Raw genomic sequence first — 26,648 nt, 5'->3', positions numbered from 1 at the left:
ACTTCGAACTAGTGGTAGCGTCGAGCCAACCTGGTTCTCATACGCTGTGAGTGATCAAGCCTACGAGATTGAGATAACAGATATGGGTGAACGCACCAGGATATTCGGAGACAACTCTGATCTAGAAAGTCTATATACCGTGAACCACGGTACGTGGTTTCATAATTGTTTAGGTTGGGACGCAACCAGCCAAACAAGGACCGTTTACATTAATGGTGCACCAGTTGACAGCAAGGCTACACCTGCAGGGAGGACTCTGGGGCAAGGAGGGTACCTCGTGCTGGGTAACGAGCAACAAAGGCTAGGTACAGGAATGGATACCAACAATATGTTTAATGGAGAAATGTTTAATCTAAATATGTTCAGTAAGAAGTTGAGTAATGAAGAGATCAAGGAAATGGCAAGGGACATGTGTTCTGGAGTTGAGGAGACACACGGTGAAGTAAGAGTTATGAAGTGGGAAGACGTTCTCCTAAAAACAAGGACTGGTAACATCACAGAGATTGACACTAGGTGCAAGATCGTGCATCTGCAGGTCAAACTGCAACAAACAGAAGAGAAGTTAAATGAGACACTCACAGAACTAGAGCAGAGCAAGGAAGAAACAAGTACCTGTAATTCTGAACTGGAGAGCAAATCACAGCAACTAAATGAGACACTGGGGGAGCTCGCTCAAACCAAAGAAGATAAGGAAACATACCGAAGAGGTTTAGAGAACAAATCACAGCAACTGAATGCCACCGAGACAGAGAAGGAGACGACAATCAAAGAGCTGGACACGGTGACCCAGGAACTCAACATCACTAATACAGCTTTGAACCAGACTCAAGTAGAGCTCAAACAGGTCAAAGATTTACTTGAAAAGGCGAAGGATTGTCCACTCAACACGACCATTAGCAGCTACTGGGATCTCCTTTATTCAACAGAGTTCTTTGGTGCAGTCATAACTTCCCACAAACTTGAAGTTCTAACCAAGAGCATTGAGAAACTTGGTAATTTAATTCAGATATTTATATATTATTCATCATAGAGACCTATTATTTACATATACATGTATAGTTTGTCTGTTTAGACATACCTCACATGCACTAAATTTATTATACTCGTATGTTACTGTGGTAACAAACAAACCAACATTTCAGAATACTTCGAAGGGACCCGAATAACTGAAGGAATAATCCAGTTTTTGAAAATGTTTCACGATGGGGATGATCAGTGCCTCAGCTTGAGCTAAGTAAATACAGGTATCTTACTATATAAAAAGCGAGACGATATATGTGTATATATCCGTGCCATTTTACTGACACCACGGCATCAACTTTAACACGACATTCCGCAAAAACCGTAAAAGATATAAAACTAAAACTTTTTTAACTGGGTCAAATGCTTTAATGGCCTCCAAATCAGCATGAAAAAATAAAAAATAGGCCAAGGAATAGGAATTTCAGTGCCCAAAATTTGGATCGCCAAGTGGTGTCAAAAACGCGAATTAAATAGGTAATAATTATTTTAGTCTCTTGAGTCTTGACACCATTTTAGGGTTATATGGGTTCCTGCTAGTATATTGAAATACTTGCTCGATTACAAGGCCAAGGTTAATGTTATCGTTACAAATACAATGTACAAATAATCGTACTTTTGATTTTGAACGATCGCTAATTCAAACAAAGGTATCATCGTTTGTTAACGGTACTCTGAGTCTGGATTTGGAACAACGTTTGAACTATTGAATCACCATCAGTATCACTTATTCAAACAAACGTATTATTGTTTATTAATAGTAATAGTATATTAGTAGCGATGAAATGTCTAAACTCCTCATTTTCAGACATGGCGGGATAACTTTAAGAGTGACAGAGGAACAATTCATACAGCAGTTCTACCGCTAGCAATTTATGACGTACGAGATTCTTGTGCTGATAGGGTAAATGAACTCAACTCTGCTATCTCAGCTATTTAAGTTTACTCTTGACGGATGTTACTCGTCTAAATTTCTTCGAAGTAGCGCGCGCCGCTTTCTTCTCGCGACGGGCCAGATCATTATTGTAGGTTTACAACCTACCAGGACGCGCGCCGAGTTGGACTCGTCGACGGTCCTGTAAGTGTATGGAACAGATATTTTACGAGTATCACCCGTTAAGATCATTAACAATGGTCAAAGTTTACTCCTCCCGGAGTTAAAAAATGAACAAAAAGTTTGGCTCTTAATTATTAAATGATTCAGGCATTGGTATTGGTAAACTAATATTTACTGAATATACATTAATTTAAATTTGTAACTTTTCGCTTAAAAACTTTTGACGAGCAGGTCCATTTCAAAAAAATATATACTTTTTCGTACAAGTTCTATTAAATCAGTGTGTATTTTCGCTAGTGACAGTGTATACGTAAGGATATGGCTGAAATGATAAAACCTGATTGTTAAGAAAAATCGGTTCAATTGTAGTGCAATCATGCAATGTCAAATGTGGGGTGTAATTCTTAATCCTTCTTTTAAATATAATCATATTGTGCAAACTTTTTTATCATTTTTTAGATACCTTACAAAACATATTTATGTGGATCATAATTAGCGGGGATCGAAATTATGGGAGCGAAAATATGGGGATTTTTTTCAGAAATACAGTAACTCAGTACGAAATTTCAGAAATTCAGTACGAAAATATGGGGATTTTTTCCCATTTTTTCCAAAAATCCCCAAATTTCGTACCATATAAATATGTCTCGTAAGGTATTCAAATGTTATAGGTCATTGAAAATGGTTCGTTCAGTTTTCAACTTGCCACTTTGGTCGATATTGTTCTTTTTGATAATTACATCAATACTTTCGATAAGATTTAGAAAGCCTGATTTATAAAATTGTTCTCATTTGTCCTTGCTCATCATTTTTAAAATTTGAAAATTACAAATGATTCATGAACTGGCTGTTGATTTTACATAAATTTCAATGCCAGTTACTGGCATTGAAATTGATGTAAAATCATATAACCTTTTTATTTTGACTGAATTCATTTATAATTATGCTTTTTACTTTTTTAGCTCCCGGTCCCTGGAATCAGTATGCTTCTCCATCTTCTTAGGATTACAAAAGAAAACGAACGTATTTTTTGTTTAGTACAAAGTATTCTTATAAATATTTCAAGCAATTTCGGAATAAACTTATTTCACATAGCTAATAGCTGATATCCGTTTATCAATAATAAAAGTTAAACACAATATAAAACTTAAAGTTAAACTAAAAATTCAATATTTAATGTGGCCTTTGATTTAGGAGTAGTGTAGAAGTAACAGGAACCCAAACTGAAAGTGAACGTAACCTATGTCTGAAATTCATGCAAAATACAAACAAAATTATATCGCACCCATTACCGTGCACGGGATTTTTATTCGATTGGTCACTAGTTGGATGGTCACTGAAATTTAAATGTGTGCAGCTCAGGGGGGGGGGGGGGGGGGGGGGGGGGGGGGGGGGGGGGGGGGGGGGGGGGGGGGGGGGGGGGGGGGGGGGGGGGGGGGGGGGGGGGGGGGGGGGGGGGGGGGGGGGGGGGGGGGGGGGGGGGGGGGGGGGGGGGGGGGGGGGGGGGGGGGGGGGGGGGGGGGGGGGGGGGGGGGGGGGGGGGGGGGGGGGGGGGGGGGGGGGGGGGGGGGGGGGGGGGGGGGGGGGGGGGGGGGGGGGGGGGGGGGGGGGGGGGGGGGGGGGGGGGGGGGGGGGGGGGGGGGGGGGGGGGGGGGGGGGGGGGGGGGGGGGGGGGGGGGGGGGGGGGGGGGGGGGGGGGGGGGGGGGGGGGGGGGGGGGGGGGGGGGGGGGGGGGGGGGGGGGGGGGGGGGGGGGGGGGGGGGGGGGGGGGGGGGGGGGGGGGGGGGGGGGGGGGGGGGGGGGGGGGGGGGGGGGGGGGGGGGGGGGGGGGGGGGGGGGGGGGGGGGGGGGGGGGGGGGGGGGGGGGGGGGGGGGGGGGGGGGGGGGGGGGGGGGGGGGGGGGGGGGGGGGGGGGGGGGGGGGGGGGGGGGGGGGGGGGGGGGGGGGGGGGGGGGGGGGGGGGGGGGGGGGGGGGGGGGGGGGGGGGGGGGGGGGGGGGGGGGGGGGGGGGGGGGGGGGGGGGGGGGGGGGGGGGGGGGGGGGGGGGGGGGGGGGGGGGGGGGGGGGGGGGGGGGGGGGGGGGGGGGGGGGGGGGGGGGGGGGGGGGGGGGGGGGGGGGGGGGGGGGGGGGGGGGGGGGGGGGGGGGGGGGGGGGGGGGGGGGGGGGGGGGGGGGGGTTTTTTTTTTTTTTTTTTTTTTTTTTTTTTTTTTTTTTTTTTTTTTTTTTTTTTTTTTTTTTTTTTTTTTTTTTTTTTTTTTTTTTTTTTTTTTTTTTTTTTTTTTTTTTTTTTTTTTTTTTTTTTTTTTTTTTTTTTTTTTTTTTTTTTTTTTTTTTTTTTTTTTTTTTTTTTTTTTTTTTTTTTTTTTTTTTTTTTTTTTTTTTTTTTTTTTTTTTTTTTTTTTTTTTTTTTTTTTTTTTTTTTTTTTTTTTTTTTTTTTTTTTTTTTTTTTTTTTTTTTTTTTTTTTTTTTTTTTTTTTTTTTTTTTTTTTTTTTTTTTTTTTTTTTTTTTTTTTTTTTTTTTTTTTTTTTTTTTTTTTTTTTTTTTTTTTTTTTTTTTTTTTTTTTTTTTTTTTTTTTTTTTTTTTTTTTTTTTTTTTTTTTTTTTTTTTTTTTTTTTTTTTTTTTTTTTTTTTTTTTTTTTTTTTTTTTTTTTTTTTTTTTTTTTTTTTTTTTTTTTTTTTTTTTTTTTTTTTTTTTTTTTTTTTTTTTTTTTTTTTTTTTTTTTTTTTTTTTTTTTTTTTTTTTTTTTTTTTTTTTTTTTTTTTTTTTTTTTTTTTTTTTTTTTTTTTTTTTTTTTTTTTTTTTTTTTTTTTTTTTTTTTTTTTTTTTTTTTTTTTTTTTTTTTTTTTTTTTTTTTTTTTTTTTTTTTTTTTTTTTTTTTTTTTTTTTTTTTTTTTTTTTTTTTTTTTTTTTTTTTTTTTTTTTTTTTTTTTTTTTTTTTTTTTTTTTTTTTTTTTTTTTTTTTTTTTTTTTTTTTTTTTTTTTTTTTTTTTTTTTTTTTTTTTTTTTTTTTTTTTTTTTTTTTTTTTTTTTTTTTTTTTTTTTTTTTTTTTTTTTTTTTTTTTTTTTTTTTTTTTTTTTTTTTTTTTTTTTTTTTTTTTTTTTTTTTTTTTTTTTTTTTTTTTTTTTTTTTTTTTTTTTTTTTTTTTTTTTTTTTTTTTTTTTTTTTTTTTTTTTTTTTTTTTTTTTTTTTTTTTTTTTTTTTTTTTTTTTTTTTTTTTTTTTTTTTTTTTTTTTTTTTTTTTTTTTTTTTTTTTTTTTTTTTTTTTTTTTTTTTTTTTTTCTGTTTTTATACTGTGGTAACAAACAAACCAACATTTCAGAATACTTTGAAGGGACCCGAATAACTGACGGAATAATCCAGTTTTTTAAAATGTTTCACGATGGGGAAGATCAGTGCCTCAGCTAAGTAAATACAGGTAAAACTAAATATTGAAATACTTGCTCGATTACAAGGTTATCGTTACAATGCACAAATAATCGTACTTTTGATTTTGAACGACCGCTAAGGTATCATCGTTTGTTAATGGTATTATACAAAATACAGGTTGCAGGTATAGATGTCAAAATATAGTTATACTTGTATGTTATTCTTTACTTTAACTATGATCTAAGAGTTTAGAATTCGGCCACTATTCTCCTAACGCGATTTACATATAAATGATTCGTATTTCGTGACGAGGTTTTCGTTACAAATTGAAATAATCGTACTCTGAGTCTGGATTTGGAACAACATTTGAACGTTTGAATCACCATCACTTATTCAAACAAACGTAGCATTGTTTATTAATAGTATATTACTATTAGTAGCGATGAAATGTCTAAACTCCTCATTTTCAGACATGGCGGGGTAACTGTAAAAGTGACAGAGGAACAATTCATACAGCAGTTCTACCGCTAGATTCTTGTGCTGATAGGGTAAATGAACTCAACTCTGCTATCTTAGCCATTTAAGTTTACTCCTCCCGGAGTTATAAAATGAACAAAAAGTTTGGATCTTAATTATTAAATGATTCAGGCATTGGTAAACTAATATTTACTAAATATACATTAATTTAAATTTGTAACTTTTCGTTTAAAAACTTTTGACGAACTGGTCCATTTCAAAAAAATATATACTTTTTCGTAAATTAAATCAGTGTGTATTTTCGCTAGTGTATACGTAAGGATATGGCTGATAAAACCTGATTGCTAAGAAAAATCGGTTCAATTGTAGTGCAATGTCAAATGTGTGGTGTAATTCTTAATCCTTATATTAAATATAATCATAGTGTGCAAACTTTTAATTATTTTTTAGATATTCAAATGTTATAGGTCATTGAAAATGGTTCGTTCAGTTTTCAACTTGCCAATTTGGTCGATATTGTTCTTTTTGATAATTAATAATTACATCAATACTTTCGATAAGATTAAGAAAGCCTGATTTATAAAATTGTTCTCATTTGTCATTGCTCATCATTTTTAAAATTTGAAAATTACAAATGATTCATGAACTTGCATTGAAATTGATGTAAAATCATACAACCTTTTTATTTCGACTGAATTCATTAATGCTTTTTACTTTTTTAGATCATAGATACACTCCCGGTCCCTGGAATCAGTATGCTTCTCCACTCTTAGAATAACGAAAGAAAATGAACATTGTTTTGTTTAGTACAAAGTATTCTTATAAATATTTCAAGCAATTTCGGAATAAACTTATTTCACATAGCTGATAGCTGATATCCGTTTATCAATAATAAAAGTTAAACACAATATAAAACTTAAAGTTAAACTAAAAATTCAATATTTAATGTGGCCTTTGATTTAGGATTAGTGTAGAAGTAACGGGAACCCAAACTGCAAACTGAAAGTGAAAGTAACCTATGTCTGAAATTCATGCAAAATGCAAAAATATTATATCACATCCTTTACCGTGCACGGGATTTTTATTCGATTGGTCACTAGCTGGGTGGTCACTGAAATTAAAATGTGTGCATGCTCATCGAAGACCCTAATTTTATTTAGAAAACATTCTGAAAAAAGTGAGATAAAAATAATAAAGCACATTTCATACTACCGTTAAAATCATTTGGGTATCAAACGCTTAAAAATTTCTAGTAAATTCTCTAGTTTTATAAATCTGCATGAATAATGAGTACCTATTAAAAGCAGCTCTAATAAATAAATCTCCAGTCAAATATACGGCGGTTAATAACACTGCACATTATTTAGCACACTTGAAGATAATATACCGACTAAATACATATCAAGGAATTTTCAATAAAATTTTAAAATTTTATTGAATTCAGTTTACAAATAAAATGAAATTTCACAAAGCTGACTCAATCATAAGTTCATGATGAATCATTATTTTTTAATTAGACAAATTGAAATTACCTTCTATGTGAGAAACTGTCGGGATATCCTCAATAATGAAATTACACGCATTTCTAGATACTTTATTCTTCAGATAATATATTTTTATCAAATGTCAAACTGTTTATACAACTAATATATCTTTTGGTAAACACTACATTAAATTTATAAACAATTTATCTTCAGCCACATATATATCAAGTAAATTTAGCTCTTATCATAATCATCATTAAAATGCTAGTAAAGAAATATTTCTTAGATGCGATAGATATAGCTGTCATGGCCGAAAATGCAGCACTTTGCTGCCACTCCTCGGACGAATATAGGCCGTTTTTAGACCTTACCTAAACGCTCACTGCACTTGCTCAATAATATAATCTCTCTAATCTTATCTTATCTTATCTTATCTTATCACAGCTTGATCTCGTTATCTAAAGTGGCTGTTGATAACTGGGATAGTTCGCTCATCTGCACCATATTTCCTGGGGTCGGTGTAACCGGACCATGGCCCGGATATTGTCTATATTGAAACATGTTATTGTTATAAGTCTGAAGTTTGTCTGGGTAAAAGTGTGGGGATTGTACTGGTTGTTGATAGTAGGGGTGTAGAGGGGTCCCGCCCCCTTGAGGTGGGATCTCCCGGTATTTGGTTTCCGGGTAGCATTTCTTCCTGCACAGGACTATGAGGAGGATGACAATGAAAAGTAAGACACCAAGAACAGCCACCAGAACGATGACCCATGTTTGTATTGGAGCTGATACTGAGCGTATTTCCTGTTCTTCTTCCTCGCACGTGGGCCCGGAGAAACCGGTGTAGCACGTGCAAACTCCGTCCCAACAATTCCCGTTGTTGCACGTGCTGCAATCTATCTCCTCACAAGTTGGTCCGGTCCAGATCTTATTACAATCACACTTCACGTACGAGTCTCCCTTTGCTGGACCTTTACACTTGCCGTGGACACACGGATCAAAGTCACATGATCTGGGGAGCTGACAGAGATCGCCTCCCCAACTAGAAGTGCATGTACAACCAAACTTTCCTTCCCCGTACTCCGTACAAGTTCCCTGGTGTAAACAAGGATTGTCTTTACAGGGTGTCCTGTCTATCTCACATGTTGTTCCCGTATACCTGGGGGATAAAATCAAGATAGTGAGGGAGGGAGGGAGGGAGAGAGGGAGGGAGGGAGGGAGGGAGGGAGGGAGGGAGGGAGGGAGGGAGGGAGGGAGGGAGGGAGGGAGGGAGGGAGGGAGGGAGGGAGGGAGGGAGGGAAAAAGATAAACGCATGATGTTTACAGTACCTGATTGAATTACACCGACACTCGAATCCATTGACGAGATCGACACACGTGCCATCGTTTGTGCAGGGTAAGTCCGCACATTCGTTTATATCTACGTCACAGTTCATGCCCGCGTAGCCTGGCTTACACTCGCAAGAATACCTACGATAACTTAAATTAAAATATTTCTTCGAAGTTCTCAAGTTTACCAAACTAGACTAATGTTTATGTTAAAATCAACTAAACATAAATTTTGGAACTTTCCAACCATCAACAATAAAGCCGGTATTGTTCAAATCAATATAATAGTAAATAGTAATAGTAGAGACATCGTATAATAGTATACGATGTACTCCTTTTGCCGCCGAGGGCTCTGGTTAGATCAAGTACCCACTGACTCAATAATTTGCTAAAAAATAATTGATTTTTTATTTCATAATTACTAACTATTTAATCAGTAACTAACCCATTGAGCTTATCAGTGCAAGAGAGGGAGTGAACGCAAGGGTCAGGTTCACATTCGTTAATTTCATACTGACATTGGTTCCCAGTGTAGCCAGCAGTACAGTCGCAAGTTGGACCTTGGAAGAAGATCGTTATTATTTCCATCGTCAATATTAGTTGTTGGGGCAACATGCACATTGTTCAAATGTTGCAGCATAACATTTTGAACTTTAAAATAACTAACCAGAAAATCCGTCCGGACAATCGCACTGATAGTCGCCCCAAATATCCTGGCACCTGTGTGTAGCCGGGCACGTGGAGTGAACGCACGTGGGCGGCACTTCACAGCCTAACTTCACGTCCCCTCCTACCCTCAGATCAAATATATCAACCTCACTATTACCAACTCTTACGTCCCTGATATAGTGATGCTTATTAGTTAATCTAATAATAACAATTGTAAAGAAGGAATTTTGAAAGGAATTTAGAAGGAAATTTCAAAATTTCCCATTCAGACATACCTGACACATCCAATAACTCCGGACCTGACCCTCTCTTTAACGCTGACTCCGCCGGACACTCCACCTACACTCAGAACAGTCCGGGAACTGGTCCGGAATTGAGTGTGTCCGTCCCTGGTCCGGTTAACAGCAGAGTGTAGCTCGTCTAACTGTAGCTGGATTTGGTCCAGAACCTGGGGTGTTTGGTAAGGATATCATGATTTATGTTTTGTTGTAAAGCGGACATGATATGTTTACTTATTATTTATTATGTTGCTGAGAGATCTTGCAAGGCAGAACAAGATACCAGGTATATTCTATATGTTACATTTTCTTATTTAATATCTTATATTATATAGTATTACTATAACATTTCATTGTTAGCTTTGTGAATCTCTCGCGGCATCTACTTAATACTACTTAGGTATTTGATCAGAAAAAAGAGAACACAAACCTTATTAAACAACACAGTGTGCCACACACCATCATTAACTTTAGTTCCGTACATGGTTAACTGAGTGGTTGTTCCTGTGTTAAGTGTAACTGTGGGCTGTCCTTCCGTCAATCCAACAATCAGGTAATCCTGACCATCTCCGGCTGATCCGAACACGTAGAGTAAACAATCCGGAATTCTGGTCCGGAACTGGATTGATATCATGAGGGTTGCTGAGTTGAGGAAGAGGTTGGAAGTGAGGGAGAGAGTGAGGGGGATTCCTTCAGAGAGGGTGATGGAGGGGGAGGTGGCGGAACAGTCCCCGGTTTTACCCCAGGGACATTGACATGTCACAACTCCGCCGTGCATTGTGCAGACCTGCCCAGGAAATTTAAAAATAGTTGGACATTTTGGATGCTGTAGGTTTAAAAAAAGTAAAGTAGTTATTTGAACTGGCTTTCTCATTCACGGTTTGTCGTCTAACATTGACAATGAATTTATTGCTACACATTAGATCATGCTTAGTCAGATTTCAAGTTACCAATCGAAAAAACTTTCCAATAACCATAAATTGTGATAAATCTTGTCTAAAAACTAAATAACCAATATTTGATTATCAATCTAAATTTGCATGTAATTTCATCAAACCTTCTGTCCGGAGCAGCTAGTTTTACAATCTTGTTCCATACAACCAACATAGTGACGTGAAGAGGGTACAGTGTTGGAGAAATCTACCAGCTTGTCCCCTGATTTATTTTCATCAAATAAATGTTAATATAAAATAATTTGAATAAAGATAGTTAGACATTAAATTAAGTTCCGATTACCCTAATTACGTGTAAATAATATGTGAAGAAGAGGATTACCAATGTAGAGATCCTTGATACAGCCATGGTAGGTAGAGGCAGGAAGGAAGGAGTAACTGTAGTCAACTCCACCCAGGTAAAGTGGGGTGTTCGTGTCTAGAGAATAATACGCTCCTGAAAGTGAAAGTGAAAGTGAAATAAATGTGAAAGATAATCATGAGGAGGGTGAAAATAAGTGTTAATGCGACATCATTCATCATTGCTGGACTTGGTAAAATAAGTGAAAACAGAGTAAAATAGTTACGAAAATGTGTAGATAAGAATAGTTTAAGCTAGAGTAAAACAGTTTGAAATAGAGTAAAAAACCTGAAACAGTTGCGGAAGCAGAACAGGAAGATTTCACTCTATCATGGCACTCATCAACAAGTACTGCTACCTGTTTACTGTTTACCTTAACAGTAATTATGTGCCATTTTCTGTCGAGACGCTTTTGTTGAGGACGAGTCGAGCTTGTTGGTCACTCCCTACACTGAATCTCACAACTATATTCTCGTTTACTAGTTGCACTATTAGATAGTCTCTACCTCCACCGTACCTGTAACGTGAAGTGAGGTCAAGTTGAGGTAGAAAGAAGTTAGGAATAATATCTATAAAGAATTCATATTCAAATTGCATTCATGCTGTTATTACTTTATTATATCATCAGGAATTGTCTTTGTTTACAGTCTACCTTGAGTTTCTGTTACTATTCCCAAGCGGGAACAGCATGGTTAGTATTCGAACAGCAATTCAGAAAACCTGACAGAGAAACTTACCTCCCAGCGTACATGAGGAGACCATCACTGGACCTGGTCCTGATCTTAAAGGAAATAGTGCTGTATTTGAGAGAAGGAGAAGGGACAGCCACGTGACCGCCCTCCAAAACCCCGACCTCTACCAGCTGGCACTCTGGACCCTGGTACCCGACAGGACACTGACATCTGTACCCTCCTACCCCCTCTACACAGCTGCCCCCGTTTAGGCAGGTGTCAGGGGTACAGTAATGGTACCTGCAATTTGGGAGTATTTATTTGAACTTGGAGACGAAGGATGTTTTTTAATGAAAAGGGTAATTTTGACACTATCACGTCATTAAATCATAAAACTGTGGATATAGAGTTTCGAGAAGATTCACCTCGGTATTATGACCTCACTCAAAATGCAGCTCAGTAATCATGAGAAATATGTAGTAGTTAATACTGAAGTTACATTAATTATAATCAGCGTCTTTAATTTATTTTACCTGTACTGACAGTACTCCCCATGATAGTCCGCCTTGCAAGAACAATCCAAACTACCATCACTCCTAACACCGCACATTCCACCATTCCTACAGTGGTTTTCCGGACAGTAACTCAGCCTCTCCTCACAGTTCCTCCCGGAGAAGGAGGACCTGCACTGACAAACATAAGAATCTTCCAGACTGTAACATTTCCCGCTATTTCTACAAGGGAGTGAGAGACAGGGATCTTCAGTGACCTGACAGTTTCTACCGCTGAATCCCGACTGACAGAGACACTCGTATGTGTTTGTGCGGTCTGTGCACGTGCCTCCGTTGAGGCAGATGTCCGGTGTGCATTCGTTGATGTTTTCCTCACAGTTGAACCCGCGGAAGCCTGGTTCACATTGGCACGTGTAAGGAAGGTAACTTCCGGCTTGGGACTGAGAGACGCAAGTTCCACCGTTAATGCAAGGGTTCAGATCACAATCACTCGCACTGCGGTCGGATATCTCGCAGTTCTTACCGCGCCATGTTAGAGAGCACGTGCACGTGTAACCAAGGAGACCAGACGTGCAATAATCCGCGTGCTCCGTGCACGGGGAGGCGTCGCAGTAACCCGGGGAGACAAGGGGGATATCGCACGTTTCACCGACGTAACCTGGCGCGCAGTGGCACAAATACTCCCCGGATAAGTTGTAGCAGAAACCACCGTTTTGACAGGGGTTTGAGTCACATGGTTGCGCCGTGTGTTGGCAATTCTTGCCACTGTAACCGTCTTTACACTCACAAACATGACCATCAATCCCATCTATACAGGTTCCCCCGTGAAGACAAGAAATTCCAGAACATTCGTTAATATTCTCCTCACAGTTACTGCCTCTAAACCCTGGTGAGCACTCACAACTGAACTCATCACTGGATGCAGCTACACATTTCCCACCGTGTTCACAAGGATTGCTTGCGCAGGGATCCGTTAGACTCTCACTAACGTACGTGCAGAATCTACCGGCCCACCCGTCCGTGCATGTGCACGTGACGTCATCACGGCCGGAGGTGCACGTGGAGTGTCTGCTGCAAGATGCACGTGCGCAAAGGTCCTCAGCAAGGATTACAACCTCACAGTTCTGTCCTTTATAACCGTTCTGACACGTGCATGTGTACCTGACAAGGTTTATAAATTTAGTAGTAATTTTAGTGTGTCGTGACTCGTGGATATTTAATTAAAATATTGTATTTGATTTAGAGATCATAATATGAAATATGAATCATGATCTTAGAATGGGGTCAAAATTTCTGTAAGTAAAGATTAAATTAATTGATAACAATATGATTGCCATTTAAAAGAAGGACCTCTGAAATTGTCAACTATATTTCAAGAATCAGTCTAAAAATCAGCATGATCAAGGAACGTACCCGACAATCTCGTCTCTGCAGGAACCACTATTGAGACAGGGGTGACTGAGACAATGTCTGATGGGTATATCACAGCGTGCCCCGCTCCAGTTCTCATTACATTCACATTTCTCAGATTCCTCTACCACGTGGCATGTCCCTGTGTTGCAGGGGCTTGTGAAACATGGTACCTGGGGTGGGAGTAGTCGGTAAGGTTCACTTATTGTAGCTGATATGATAAGTTATAATTACAAATAAATAGTAGAACTTTAACTTGAACAGTTTAACTTTTAACTTGAAGATATTTTACATTATTTGTTTCCTTATAAAGTGATATATTCTCACCTTGACATCACACCGACTGCCCTTTAATCCGTCAGCACATTTACACTGTGGTGTGGTGGTGGAAGTGATCCGGTCGTTTACCTGAAGTTTTTGTTTTAATAAAATTGCACTTAATTTTCACCTGACTATGCTTCTAGGAACTGTTTTTAAATCTTCTAAAGTATTAAGATCTAGTGCAATGGTTCTCGCCAATGAACCGAAATTAATAAACGAAATTTTCATTCAAAATCTGTATTTCAGATCTACATCTCTAAATATAATTCTAACCAGAGTATAGGATGTGCGAGAAGTACAGGTGGAGGACATGGGACAAGGCTCCCGGAGACAAGGGTCCAGATCTATTGTATCCAGTATGTATCTGAGGGAGAGTTGTGATTGGTCAATGGGCTAGAGTTTGAACTATACGATAAATGTGCTCTTAAAATTTTGAAAAGTGGTTTGTAGGGAATCCGAAACATTGATACTTATATTGAATTATTGATATCATATCGGGTGATTAATTTCCCGAATAAGAAGCTAATAATCCCTTATTTTTAACACGTACCCGGTACTATCCTGGAAGAGTGTCTGATCACGTGACAGCAGCCTCTTCATATCATCAACAGACATGTACTCTCCGTCAGCTGATCTAGCTATCAGGGTAACCTCCAGAGTTTGTTGTGCTGATCGCTTCCTGGATTTGTCTTCAGCGCTCAGCACGATCACCTGATGTGTGGTTTTGTCAGAATTTGTCTTTTGAGTTCGTCTCATATTCAGTATTCACTATTCAGTATGTTCAGTGCTGTTATGAAGTTATTTGTGGAATCCTGGCCCTATCTCATTCAAGGAGCTATTCTTTAAATTTTACTCTTTTGATCCTAAAAATCGAGGCTTTAGCCTAAATTATGGTAAAACTCTCGATACAACATCTTACTACCAAAGTTATAACTAATAGCTCAATATGAACAGCTAAGTTAAAGTACAAATAACTAAATCGATAATTCACCTCGCTAGGGCTCGTTCTAAGGATCTCCCCTAAGATAGAAACAAAGAGCTCCTGATTGAAGGACCGCTCATTAACCGCATCTAACCGCACTGTGAGCGGATTAGCGGCTGCCGGGGAGTTTAACGAGTAAACCTGCACCGTAATAGTTGATATCTCTCTGTGTTTACCATCACTGATGTAAACTGTGAGTCTGTGTGTTCCTATGGTGGGTTGTTGTGACGTCATCAGCGTTCCGTTAGGAAACATCCAGAATTCAGAGTCAGGTTCTGAGAGGGAGTAGACAAGGGTCGTGCCCGGGTCACTGTCCTGGGCGGAATATTCCAGAACAGTTTGGCAGGTTACTCCGCTGTCGAAGAGAGGGAGGTTAACTTGGACGGGGGTTGCTATTGGTGGGTAGTTGTTGGTTGTTAGAACGGAGATAACAACATCAGCTGAGGAGGTTAGTGGAGGGGTCCCCGAGTCGGACACCTGGATCGTCAGGGTGTAATCTGTACCAGGGGTCAGCGTCTTCGGCTTCAGGACCCTGGATGAGGTCGTGTTAGTGTCATATCACATGTTTTGATATTTAAGTTACCTAGAACTTTAGATGGCTGCCTGAAAATTTGTAGGCCAATTTCCATGAACTTACATGATTTTCAATAAATGTGCCACCGACGATTTTAAGTTCTAACATAAATTGAAGCTGGTTTTTAATGAAATTAAGAAAAGAAGGGCTTAGAACTTTAAAATTTTAGAAGAGCATGAAAATGAAGGGTTCAGAAGGGCTGAGGTAAAAATAAGGGGGAATTAAAGCCAGGGGCGTTTGCACAAATTTATTACAATTTTTATATTTCTATCTTTAGGCAGAAAAGCCTTAGACAACCCTTCCACAGGCTCCTTTAAAGCTTTAACAAGACGTTTAATTCTAAAAGGAACCAATAAAGTTCCAAAAGTAACGACTTTTGGATTCCAAAGCTCGGAATTTCGCCAAAAAGGCTTCTTATCTGACAGCAAATCCATATAACTTTAACTCCGTTTGCCTTTATGTTTTATGTAACAGACTAATAAGTATTACTTAGTTCAGTTAAGTTCTTTAAATGCTTATATTCTAGTTAAAATATCCACGTGAAAGAATTTTTCTTGAATCATTCTAAATGTGCGAGACAGCTCACGCAAGTTTTAAGTCTTACTAAGCGTTTAAGGATCCTTATTTATACCCCTCATATTTTTCATAAAATTATTTTTTCTTAATGTATTGTAAACTATCAAGTTGTATGCTAAGCAGCTAATAGATATAGCAATCTCGTTTCCTTGTCGTTGAAATATCGAAACAATTTTCTAAATATTTTATTCTTATCCTAGTTTTATCTTACTTTAGGACATTATTTTCAATTCCGAAAGCTTCCTTGCCAACTCCGGACATTATGACCGCTGTGAAGGGAGCACCATTTCCAGGTCCGTCTAGATCTCTGATAGGCAACGTTAGTAGATCCGTCCCTGAAGTGAAAAGGATGTTACTATTCGTTTAGAAATTTAAACCGTTCGCGTTGTAGTTCGATTATAATCTAAATATTACATACTCAAACTTGAAATGATAGGCTACGCCCAGGCTACGTCTAAAAGCCAGCGCAGCTTGTGGTATAAAACAAATAGGGCAAAATGAGGGACATTTACCTGGTGCAGTGTCAACAGAAGTGCTGAGGGAGAATTCAGTTAGCATTAGTTCAGGAAGATTGTCATTAACATCCGTTACAGTGAGAGTAAGTGTAGTGGTTGAGGAGAGGATTGGATCTCCGTCATCTGATACCATCTGATCAGGGGATCAAGTGTTTGGTTAAAAACTGTTTCGCAATTCATTAATTACTCACGAATCCTCTGCAGTCTCTGTTCTACTACAAATAGCAATAACAACGTAAAAAAGTGCCCTTGTGATTATAACAATTCTACTGAAAACACGCACGCTTGGGTGATAATAATAATCATATCTTGATAATCTAACAGTGTGTCAGAGATTGTTTTCTATCCATTAGTAACCTAATTGGTTAATTATATAATCACATAATAACCCACTCACCACAGTAAGAAGGAACTCTCCCCGCCCCTCTCTGTCTAAACTCTTCATCAGGACCACGTCCCCCTGGTTGTCCATTCTGAAGGTGTCTTCGAATGTGTCTTCCAGGGCGAAGGTCAGAGTCTGGTTGGAGTCGTCGTCTGTCGCGGAGATGGTAAGGATAGTCGTACCTGCGGAGGTGATGGTGTTAATTAGGAGCATACCTGTTGGGCTGTGGAGGTGATGGTGTTAGTGCATAAGTGGGGCAGTAGGTTTAGATATGTTTTAAGTTTTTAGTAATAATTGGAATATTATCCCGAACTACTCCAAAATGTAATTTATCACGATCTTCAGACAGTAGAAATAGATTTACATTACCTGGAGTGTAATTTTCTGGAATATCTGTGGTATAGCTCTCTTCATCAAACACTGGAGGGTTATCATTAGCGTCAATCAGTTTCACCTGGACCTGTGGGAAATTCTGTTAGATAAAATAAATTCTCAACAAATAAAAAACACAAGGAAATATAAGTCTTTCTACAGATTCTGTTGTACAGTAAAACCACGATTTACCGCGGAGTTTGGGGGAAAGGAAACATCCGCAGTAAATCGGGGTTCGCGGTAAATCGGGGCGCGGTAAATCGGGGTTTTACTGTATAGTGTATACTAGGAAATTAATTTTCCAGACATATCAATATTCCATATTTTGTTTATTAATAAATTTAACACAAATAAGTTAACAAACCTTAGCTGAGGTCTCGTGATAGGGCGGTGCTCTGTCAGTAACGCTTATCTGCAGCATGTACTCAGGATTCACCTTGTAGTCTAGTCCTCCTATCACCACCAACTCACCTGAACAAACAGTCCTTTAACTAAGATAGGAGATACATGGTTTCAGCAACAATATCGACTTAATGCATGATTTTGACCAGAAGGTCAAGGGTTAACATCAAGCTGGTAAATGTTAACTGCTAATATATGTTACAGTATTGTATCTAATCAAGGCTTCATATAGATAAGTTTCCATTGAAGACAGTATGTCACCGGCCTAATCTTATTGCTATCTACGAAAACATGACGGATATATGCAGAAAAGAATCCGGAGGTGTAGACACTGACAGTCAGCAACCCACCCCTACAAATGGCATATTATCACGTGATTTGCAGATAACACAATCACGTGATTAAAAGTGATAATATTTAATTCAATATAAGGTTGATCTGAGATCAGTAGAGTCATACTACACTATGAAATAACTCATAGTTTCTGAAATCAATAGTATTTCCCGATGTTACCGACTTTCTATTTACTTTTCCTTCGTGAGTTGTTCAATATGCCTACGATGGTTTTTAGATCGATCGATTATTCTTTTGATTATTTTTCTACTTCTTTTGATAATGTAAGACTGATCCGAGATCAGTAGAGCCATATTTTAAGTTTTTTCCTCCGTGAATTGTTCGATTTACATAGCGTAAATGTCACGTTTTAAGTAGCCACAAAATAATATGTACCACTTTAATAGCTAATACCAGCACCAAGATGAAAGAAGCCCTACTCCTGACACTATTCACTCTACTTCTGCACGCTTCTAGTGGGGACCGTTTTAATGCTCTCAAGTTCGGACAGACGCAGAATGACTACATACTGTACAAGCCTAACATGCAGCCATTTGAGACCGGGTTTACAACGTGTGCGTGGATTAGAAAGTTGTATAGTACAAACCCAACCTGGTTCTCATACGCTACGAGCGTGACAGCGCAAGAGATTCAGATAGGAGACGATGGATATCAAACCCGCATATTCGGTAGTACTGCACGTCTACAGAGCCATTACACCGTGACCCCCGGCACATGGTTTCACAACTGCCTTAGCTGGGATGCAACAAGCAATGCTCGTAACGTGTACATCAATGGTGTACTAGTTGACACAGCTAGTACAACTGCCGGGAGGACTCTGGAGCAAGAAGGATATCTCGTGCTGGGAAACGAGCAACATGGGCCTGGTACAGGAATGGATTACGCAGATATATTTGGCGGAGAAATGTTTAATCTAAACATGTTCAGTAAGAAGTTGAGTGATGAAGAGATCAAGGAGATGGCAAGGGACATGTGTTCTGAAGTTGAGGAAACGTACGGTGAGGTTAGAGCCATTAAATGGAAAAACATTCTCCTAAAAACAAGGACCGGGACTGTGACAGAAATTCGAAGTGGGTGTAGTGCAGGTGCCATCAGCAGGCTTTTGAATTCCTTCGAAAAAATTATCAATGAAACCGAAACAGAAGTTGAACAGATTAAATCACAACATGGAGCCTGTCAAGCTAATTTGAAGAGCAAGGTAAACCAATTAAATACTACAGAGATACAACTCAACAGAATCGAAGAAGGGATGCAGATATGTCAAAAGAATTTAGAGAACAGAACAAACCTGCTCAATGAAACATATGTTGAACTTGAGCAAATCAAAGAAGAGACGGAAACCTGCAGAAGAGATCTAGGGAACAAAACACAGCAACTGAATGCCACCGAGACACAAAAGCAGACGATAATCGAAGAACTGGACACGGTGACCCAGGAACTCAACCGTACTACTACAGCTCTGAACCAGACTCAAGTAGAGTTCCAACACGTCAAAGGTCTACTGGGAGAGTCTGCCAATGCTACCATGGATTGTCTCCTAAATATGACCATAACTAACCACTGGGATCTGCTACAGTCGGAGGAGTTTTTTGAAGCAGTGATCACCGGCAACAAACTTGAAGTTCTACGCAAGAGCATGCAAACCTTGGTAATTTTGTTAATGTGATAAAATAATCATTTAAAGTTTAGTTCTACCAATGTTTAATTGTCCATTATTTCATTAATTTCTTCAATATGGGTCCTTAAATAATAGGTATAATTGAACTTTTATCATGTCTGTATTATATAATCATCGTGAAAAATATTTCAGAATTCACTGAAGGGATCAAAATAACGGATGGAATGATAAGGTTCACAAACAGTTCAACGACGGCGAAGATCAGTGTTCTAAACTAACACAACTCAGGTACATTCGCAGTAACAACTTGTTTGTAAATTATTGAAGAATTCGTATGATCTTAGAATTTTGTTACTGTAATTTTCGTTAACATATAAAATTTCATTTAAATTAGTTAGAAGGATGATATATAATCATTTCAGGGTGCGAAAAGAGGGCCGAAGTAGTTAGATACGGGTAACACAGACGAAGAGAGCAATTTAGCTCTAAGACGACGTTTGAGAAGCTGACGAAGCTGAGATTTTTCAGACACGAACTTTTCAATCAAATTAAATGAAACTTAAATTCCATAACTCCATTAGCCAAAGAGATTTTTGATTTAACGGTTTCGGAAGTATTATCTTATTATGATTATAATATATTTGTTTTTTAATTTACCTGCACTGAAGAGTGATGATATATAAAATATTTACAAAGTTTGGTATCAGTTTACGCTGTACAGGAAAAAATGTCTCGGGTCTTATTTTGTTCAGTTAATATTCTGAATATTTTGTTAACTTTTTTAGTTCGAATTTTTCGATTCACGGTTGTTACATTAACGAGAGTGCTTTGAATTTGTATCATTCTTAGACACTTTTGGATTGTTTGAATAATTCTTCAAGTAAACGGACTTACACTCGTAATTACGTCGACCAATATAATATGAATTGTGAAATATGAAATAATATGAATTGTGAAATTGATCAATTACCTATAACTTTGTTTGAAATATCCTTTCTTATCTTACTTATCTTACTTTGTCCAATAATAAAACTATCATGATAAAACATTTATTCATCTGAAATAGCTAGGCAATATCTGAATATCTGCTACAGTACATCAAATTATCTTATTTCTAAACGTATAACAACTAAAACATTACACCTACCAAGTAACCAATTATAACCACGTCGTTATTTCTATTAAAAACTAGATTAACTTATGTAAGGAATACTGATAAGTATTGTCATACGTTTTATGACCCGCCGCGCACGAGTGCGCGGCTCCCCCTGTATCGTCACTATAGTGAAACGACCGTGGGGGTCACGACGTGATACAAGATAAGTACTGACCAGTTCTAGAGTTGATATCGAATACAGGTGGTAAGTTTCCTCCAGATATTGTGTAATCTAGTTCTCCATTCACTCCAGAATCCTCATCTTCACATTCAAGCCTGAAAGGATTAGATTTGTAATACCTATCAAATATAAAGGATTGAAATAATTAAATAAATAAATTAAATAATTAAATAAATTAAGCACTGCATGCAGCGGTAAAGAAGTTCATCACAATGGGTTAGCACAGATTAAGTAACGATGGGGAGGCGCTGTGAGCTTGTTTTGACACAGGAATTGGTTGAGGCTACCAGCTGATCAGTTAAAATCAGTCACGGGTTAAATCATGCACCACCAGCCACCTCCCCACGTTTATCGTTGAAGGACTAGTAGACATGGGCGCCACCGTAAAACTCATAGGCGGCGTGGGTTATTTCACAGCGACGGCGGCGTATGACCGGCGGCGCCCATGTCTGAGGGCTTGTAGTTACCTGAAGAAAACAGTTCCAGTTTCCACTAATTCTGACAGGTCTACACTGTACGCTAGCTGTGTGAATACTGGAGAGTTGTCGTTCTCATCTTCTACCTGGCAGATTTATTAACTGATTAGTAATTAACTGGTTAGTTAATCTGTAGGCTAATTAATTGAATGGTAGCGGTAAAATCAATCGATGATTTTTAATAATGAGTGATATTTTGGTAACTTCTCATAAAATATTGGTTGATTGCTCATTTTCAGTTAAAGGGAGCCATGAACTCACCTTGATAATATAAGTGCACTCTGAAGCGAGCTGTACGTTCCTGCCACTGTCACTGACTTCAACTACCAGGGTCACTTCAGGGGTCTCTTCCCTGTCAACTGGGGCTAGGACCGTTATCTCTCCAGTTGTGGAGTTTATTGTGAATATTTCCTGATGTGATAGCAGCCTGGGGAGATGGGTGTTTAGTTAATTACTTCAAATTGATATGTTAATGAGCTTCTAATTTATAGATTGGTATGTTACGGAGTTTTCCCTCAAAATCTCGAATAACGAGTTAGACTCGAGTTATTCGAGTCTACTACACTGGAAAATAAAAAAGCAAACGAATATTTAAAGTACCTGAAAGACAGCTGAGCGTTTTCCTCCGTATCATAATCAGTAGCATTAACTGTAAGAACGGAGGTACCTTCTACTGAGTTCTCTGGAACTGAACCGGAAACGGGAGGTAGACAGATCGGGGCGTTGTCGTTTATATCTTGTACTGTTATTATGACCTGTGAATAAGTGGGTAAAAAGGCGAGCTAACATTCACAATCGTCTTTGTGACGTGTAAATTGTGGTTGTAGATATTTAATGAATCCATCAATCCCGTCAGACAAATGCAATTAATACAATAAATCAGCACAAAAGTATTCCCAGTATAAAGTATCCTTACGTAATAACTTGCTAATTGAGCAATTAACAAATTAGCTGAGATTTACCTGAACGAAAGCGGCTAATCCTCCCTTATCAGTAGCAGATACTTGTATATCGTAACTATCAGTTTCTTCACGGTTCAAGGACGAACTGAGATTGGGGTTAGTTAGGTTTTCGAACAGAAAACAAGTTAATTTAATGATACAGCGACTGATTTGGACTAATTTCGACTACGGCAAATCGGCGATGATTGTTTCTCCTCTTTATTATTCAACCTCAAATCATTCAAATCAACGTTAGTATATCAAATTTGCTGGTATTCAAGGACTTGGTAATGATTTTTCGTAGTCAAAATTAGCCGTCACATCACCCCGGCAACAAATAAATTGAAATCAAAACCTTCAAGATAAGAGCCCCATTAATTCAAAAAACTGATAGAATAGGTTTTTTAACACAAGAAAATATTTTATTCAGAACCTGACGGAAAACCAGCCCTCTATTGGGTCGATACTGAAGGGGACATCATCAGTAATATCCGGGTATATTATCTTGTATCTGATTGCTTGGTCCGAGCCTGTATCTCCATCGGTTGCAGCTGTGGGGCAAGATGTTTGATATGTGGTTGATATGGGAAATACCTTTATACCTTGTAAAGTGTAGACCTAGAAAAATGATGTAACGAGAATTATTAATTAATTACTAATTATTAAGTAGAATCACTAACCTAGCTACTCAATTATGATAGTGTAAAATTAACAAAATTGTGACCTGTTTTGTCAAGGACGTACATAATTTATTCAGATCAGAGCGAGCATTCATTTCATTTTAATGACTGCATGCGTCATCAACAAACTAATCGACCTTATCCGATGTATTGTTACATTGACTAATTGGTAAAATTGGCAATTTAATAAATGAAAAGAACGAGAAAAAATTAAATGATTAATGTTTTAATTTCTATAATCAAGCGAGCAACACGTCATACAATAGCCAATGCTAAAATTACAGAAGCAATAGGCATTATAGATCTTTCGAACTGGGTCCGCAAGGATGCCTAGAATTATTTAAAAGTTCTGTTATCAATGAAACTGTTCAATGAAATTTTTTAAATGCAAAAATCAATCTTAGAGAAACGTAGTTTAAAAAAACTATCTTTGAACATGAACGGAATTGATATAGCAATGGTAGTATCTGATGGCTTGATGTAAATAAATCTGTCAATATAAGACACTAACTAAATGAGTAATTTGATAACCAATTATTTAAATAATAACTAACTGATTTGAACGAGATCTGTTCCCGGCTTGATATCTTCTCTGATAGTAATAGGATACTCGGTATTACCAAACTGGGGCGTGTGATCGTTAACATCTTCCAGTTTTATCACCAACTCTGCTTCGTCAAAAAACTTGCCTGGAAAATAAAAACAGATTACCGTGTAGGCTCACCTTGAGAGGAAAATAGAAATCAGAGCTAAGAGAACAAAATAACGGACAGCTCGATTTAAGTTACGACAGATTCTTTTAGACTTCAGTTAAATATCGTATTACTCCAGTAGCAGGGGGGTGTTGAGTGTGCACTTCGATGTATAGAGTTTTTTGCTATTGAATCGGGTTAAATAGGTCATTGGTAACTCAAATCACCGAGGGGGGAATTTTGTGTCGCTAGCCCCAACCCTGTGGAGCCACGCCCATATTTCATATCAGGTGCGTATATGGGAAATATGTATCTCAGCTTCTGAAGGTCTTAGAGACTCAAATTTGAGTTTAAAATGACCGCAATGCACATGTTTATATTAGTACTATGAAGGTCATGAAAGCCCAAAATGCTTATTTTTGGAAAAAATTCAGAAAAACCGATATTCACTTGAGCGTGAGTAAAAAAATCTACTCTAGAAATTTAGTGAAAATCGAGTAAGCAGTTCAGTGTCTACAAGATTTCTAAACACAGGGTCCTCTGTTAGGTCATTCTGAATTAGAATTGATAAAGTAAGCAAATTCTATAAGTAGTTTCAACCCTGTGGAGCCACGCCCATATTTCATATCAGGTGCGTATATGGGAAATATGTATCTCAGCTTCTGAAGGTCTTAGAGACTCAAACTTGAGTTTAAAATGACCGCAATGACCATGTTTATGTTAGTACTATGAAGGTCATGAAAGCCCAAAATGCTTATTTTTGGAAAAAATTCAGAAAAACTGATTTTCACAAGCAAAAAATCTACTCTAGAAGTTAAGTGAAATCGAGTGTAAAGTTCAGTGTCTACAACGTTTCTAAACATAGGATCCTTTGTAAGATCATTCTGAATCAGAATTGATTAGGTATGCAAATTCTATTAGTAGTTTTAACCCTAGGGTGCAAAACTCCTAAATTACCCCCAGGCGCAAATATATGACTTTTCTATCTCGGCTTCTGAACGTTGTAGGGGCCTCTCTTTGAGCTCAAACTAACTACAATGGCCACATTTATATACCGACTATAAAGCACAAAGCAACTTAGGGTCTATACAGCTTAGTTTTTAGAAATTCATTAAAAACTTTTTTAACCTTCATGCATCATCCCTAGTCTCTACCCAGCTACCACCAGTGCGTTATGATTTTAGATCTTTCTAGCAACCTCTGATATGAATGCTACCTCTTCCTCTATCCAGCTACTATACCACCAATTCCAGCTGTTTTCACCTACTTCGGCTACTATCTCTTTAGCTACCACCAAGGTTCCTCCAACTTCTGCTATTTCTAGCAATCTTAGCTTAGGTTAGTGGACTACTTCTTGCCCTATCTAGCAACCATCAGAAAAATGTCCTCTTCCTTAATGAGCTGGAAATTGTTGGATGCAGCGGAGGTAGCACTCATATCAGAGGTTATAAGATCTAAAATTATAACGTATGGTGGTAGCTGGGTAGAGTTGACCTGGAGTTAGCAGAAGGCAGCTAGAAGTAGATTCTGCTACATGAGGTTGGATTCAAGTTGATTAGCCATAAAAGCCGAGCAGTACTGGAGAGAGCCCCAGAGAGGGAGCTGAAGGCAGCCTTCTGAAACTGAGTATTTTCGCAGTTATACCAAAATTAAAGTTAGGTGGTATGTGCTGCTCCATAAATGTTATCCTAATGTGTTTATGTTGAACGTTTTACTGTGCTGCAAATATCTTTTTAGCCCGAGATATCATTATTAAGTACATGTTTGATCATATTACTATTTTATGATGCATGAAGGTTAAAACAGTCTTTAATGAATTTCTATAAACTAAGCTATATAGACCCTATGTTGCTTTATAGTCGGTATATAAATGTGGCCATTGTAGTTAGTTTGAGCTCAAAGAGAGGCCCCTACAACGTTCAGAAACCGAGATAGAAAAGTCATATATTTGCGCCTGGGGGTAATTTAGGAGTTTTGCACCCTAGGGTTAAAACTACTAATAGAATTTGCATACCTTATCAATTCTGATTCAGAATGATCTTACAAAGGATCCTATGTTTAGAAACGTTGTAGACACTGAACTTCACACTCGATTTCACTTAACTTCTAGAGTAGATTTTTTGCTTGTGAAAATCAGTTTTTCTGAATTTTTTCCAAAAATAAGCATTTTGGGCTTTCATGACCTTCATAGTACTAATATAAACATGTGTATTACGGTCATTTTAAACTCAAATTTGAGTCTCTAAGACCTTCAGAAGCTGAGATGCATATTTCCCATATACGCACCTGATATGAAATATGGGCGTGGCTCCACAGGGTTGAAACTACTTATAGAATTTGCTTACTTTATCAATTCTAATTCAGAATGACCTAACAGAGGACCCTGTGTTTAGAAATCTTGTAGACACTGAACTGCTTACTCGATTTTCACTAAATTTCTAGAGTAGATTTTTTTACTCACGCTCAAGTGAAAATCGGTTTTTCTGAATTTTTTCCAAAAATAAGCATTTTGGGCTTTCATGACCTTCATAGTACTAATATAAACATGTGTATTACGGTCATTTTAAACTCAAGTTTGAGTCTCTAAGACCTTCAGAAGCTGAGATACATATTTCCCATATACGCACCTGATATGAAATATGGGCGTGGCTCCACAGGGTTGGGGCTAGCGACACAAAATTCCCCCCTCGGTGATTTGAGTTACCAATGACCTATTTAACCCGATTCAATAGCAAAAAACTCTATACATCGAAGTGCACACTCAACACCTCCCTGCTACTGGAGTATATAGGCTACTTTTATGTATTGGAAAATACAGAAACTGTGTTTTATCAAATCGAGTTAAAACACAACTTGG

The 26,648-nt window shown here is 38.3% G+C and overlaps 4 protein-coding genes across 5 annotated transcripts in view; 3 read left to right on the top strand and 1 right to left on the bottom strand.

Annotated features, from left to right (window-relative positions):
- Positions 1-26,648, top strand: part of LOC134814234 (zinc transporter ZIP11-like) — a 94,160-nt gene that overhangs the window by 12,892 nt on the left and 54,620 nt on the right. The window lies entirely within an intron of this gene.
- LOC134814235 (DNA-directed RNA polymerase II subunit RPB9-like) overlaps positions 1-26,648 on the top strand; it is a 94,997-nt gene that overhangs the window by 17,157 nt on the left and 51,192 nt on the right. The gene's annotated exons all lie outside the window — the stretch shown is intronic.
- LOC134813936 (kinesin-like protein KIF11) lies at positions 187-6,625 on the top strand. 2 transcript variants are annotated; one of them, XR_010160069.1, is made up of 4 exons: positions 187-992; positions 1,143-1,244; positions 1,829-1,977; positions 2,178-2,375. XR_010160069.1 is itself a non-coding variant. In XM_063821876.1 (3 exons), exons 1-2 carry the CDS (start codon positions 314-316, stop codon positions 5,486-5,488), a joined length of 765 nt encoding a protein of 254 aa, XP_063677946.1. In that variant the 5' UTR covers positions 187-313; the 3' UTR covers positions 5,489-5,498; positions 5,920-6,625. The 2 variants fall into 2 exon arrangements, 1 of the variants encoding a protein (XP_063677946.1); XM_063821876.1 differs by lacking the exons at positions 1,143-1,244; positions 1,829-1,977; positions 2,178-2,375 and adding exons at positions 5,403-5,498; positions 5,920-6,625.
- Positions 6,732-26,648, bottom strand: part of LOC134813817 (cadherin EGF LAG seven-pass G-type receptor 2-like) — a 43,287-nt gene continuing 23,370 nt past the window's right edge. The window contains exons 21-49 of the mRNA XM_063821697.1: positions 23,654-23,788; positions 22,853-22,970; positions 22,441-22,525; positions 22,079-22,233; positions 21,740-21,905; positions 21,470-21,564; positions 20,997-21,097; positions 17,656-17,762; positions 17,289-17,379; positions 16,935-17,101; positions 16,535-16,670; positions 16,234-16,357; positions 14,882-15,404; positions 14,441-14,601; positions 14,164-14,254; positions 13,897-13,977; positions 13,573-13,742; positions 12,181-13,320; positions 11,714-11,947; positions 11,373-11,493; positions 11,265-11,340; positions 10,959-11,072; positions 10,741-10,838; positions 10,114-10,470; positions 9,681-9,853; positions 9,404-9,576; positions 9,182-9,296; positions 8,737-8,877; positions 6,732-8,566 (exon numbers count right to left, since the gene is read on the bottom strand). Coding sequence (XP_063677767.1) covers positions 7,849-8,566; positions 8,737-8,877; positions 9,182-9,296; positions 9,404-9,576; positions 9,681-9,853; positions 10,114-10,470; positions 10,741-10,838; positions 10,959-11,072; positions 11,265-11,340; positions 11,373-11,493; positions 11,714-11,947; positions 12,181-13,320; positions 13,573-13,742; positions 13,897-13,977; positions 14,164-14,254; positions 14,441-14,601; positions 14,882-15,404; positions 16,234-16,357; positions 16,535-16,670; positions 16,935-17,101; positions 17,289-17,379; positions 17,656-17,762; positions 20,997-21,097; positions 21,470-21,564; positions 21,740-21,905; positions 22,079-22,233; positions 22,441-22,525; positions 22,853-22,970; positions 23,654-23,788 — 5,966 coding nt within the window. The 3' untranslated portion in view covers positions 6,732-7,848. The remainder of the gene's footprint in view (positions 8,567-8,736; positions 8,878-9,181; positions 9,297-9,403; positions 9,577-9,680; positions 9,854-10,113; positions 10,471-10,740; positions 10,839-10,958; positions 11,073-11,264; positions 11,341-11,372; positions 11,494-11,713; positions 11,948-12,180; positions 13,321-13,572; positions 13,743-13,896; positions 13,978-14,163; positions 14,255-14,440; positions 14,602-14,881; positions 15,405-16,233; positions 16,358-16,534; positions 16,671-16,934; positions 17,102-17,288; positions 17,380-17,655; positions 17,763-20,996; positions 21,098-21,469; positions 21,565-21,739; positions 21,906-22,078; positions 22,234-22,440; positions 22,526-22,852; positions 22,971-23,653; positions 23,789-26,648) is intronic.

Source organism: Bolinopsis microptera, chromosome 4, assembly GCF_026151205.1.
Source record: "Bolinopsis microptera isolate Bmic1 chromosome 4, MBARI_Bmic_1.0, whole genome shotgun sequence".
NCBI classification, from domain to species: domain Eukaryota; kingdom Metazoa; phylum Ctenophora; class Tentaculata; order Lobata; family Bolinopsidae; genus Bolinopsis; species Bolinopsis microptera.
This window is presented reverse-complemented; position numbering and strand designations above follow the sequence as displayed.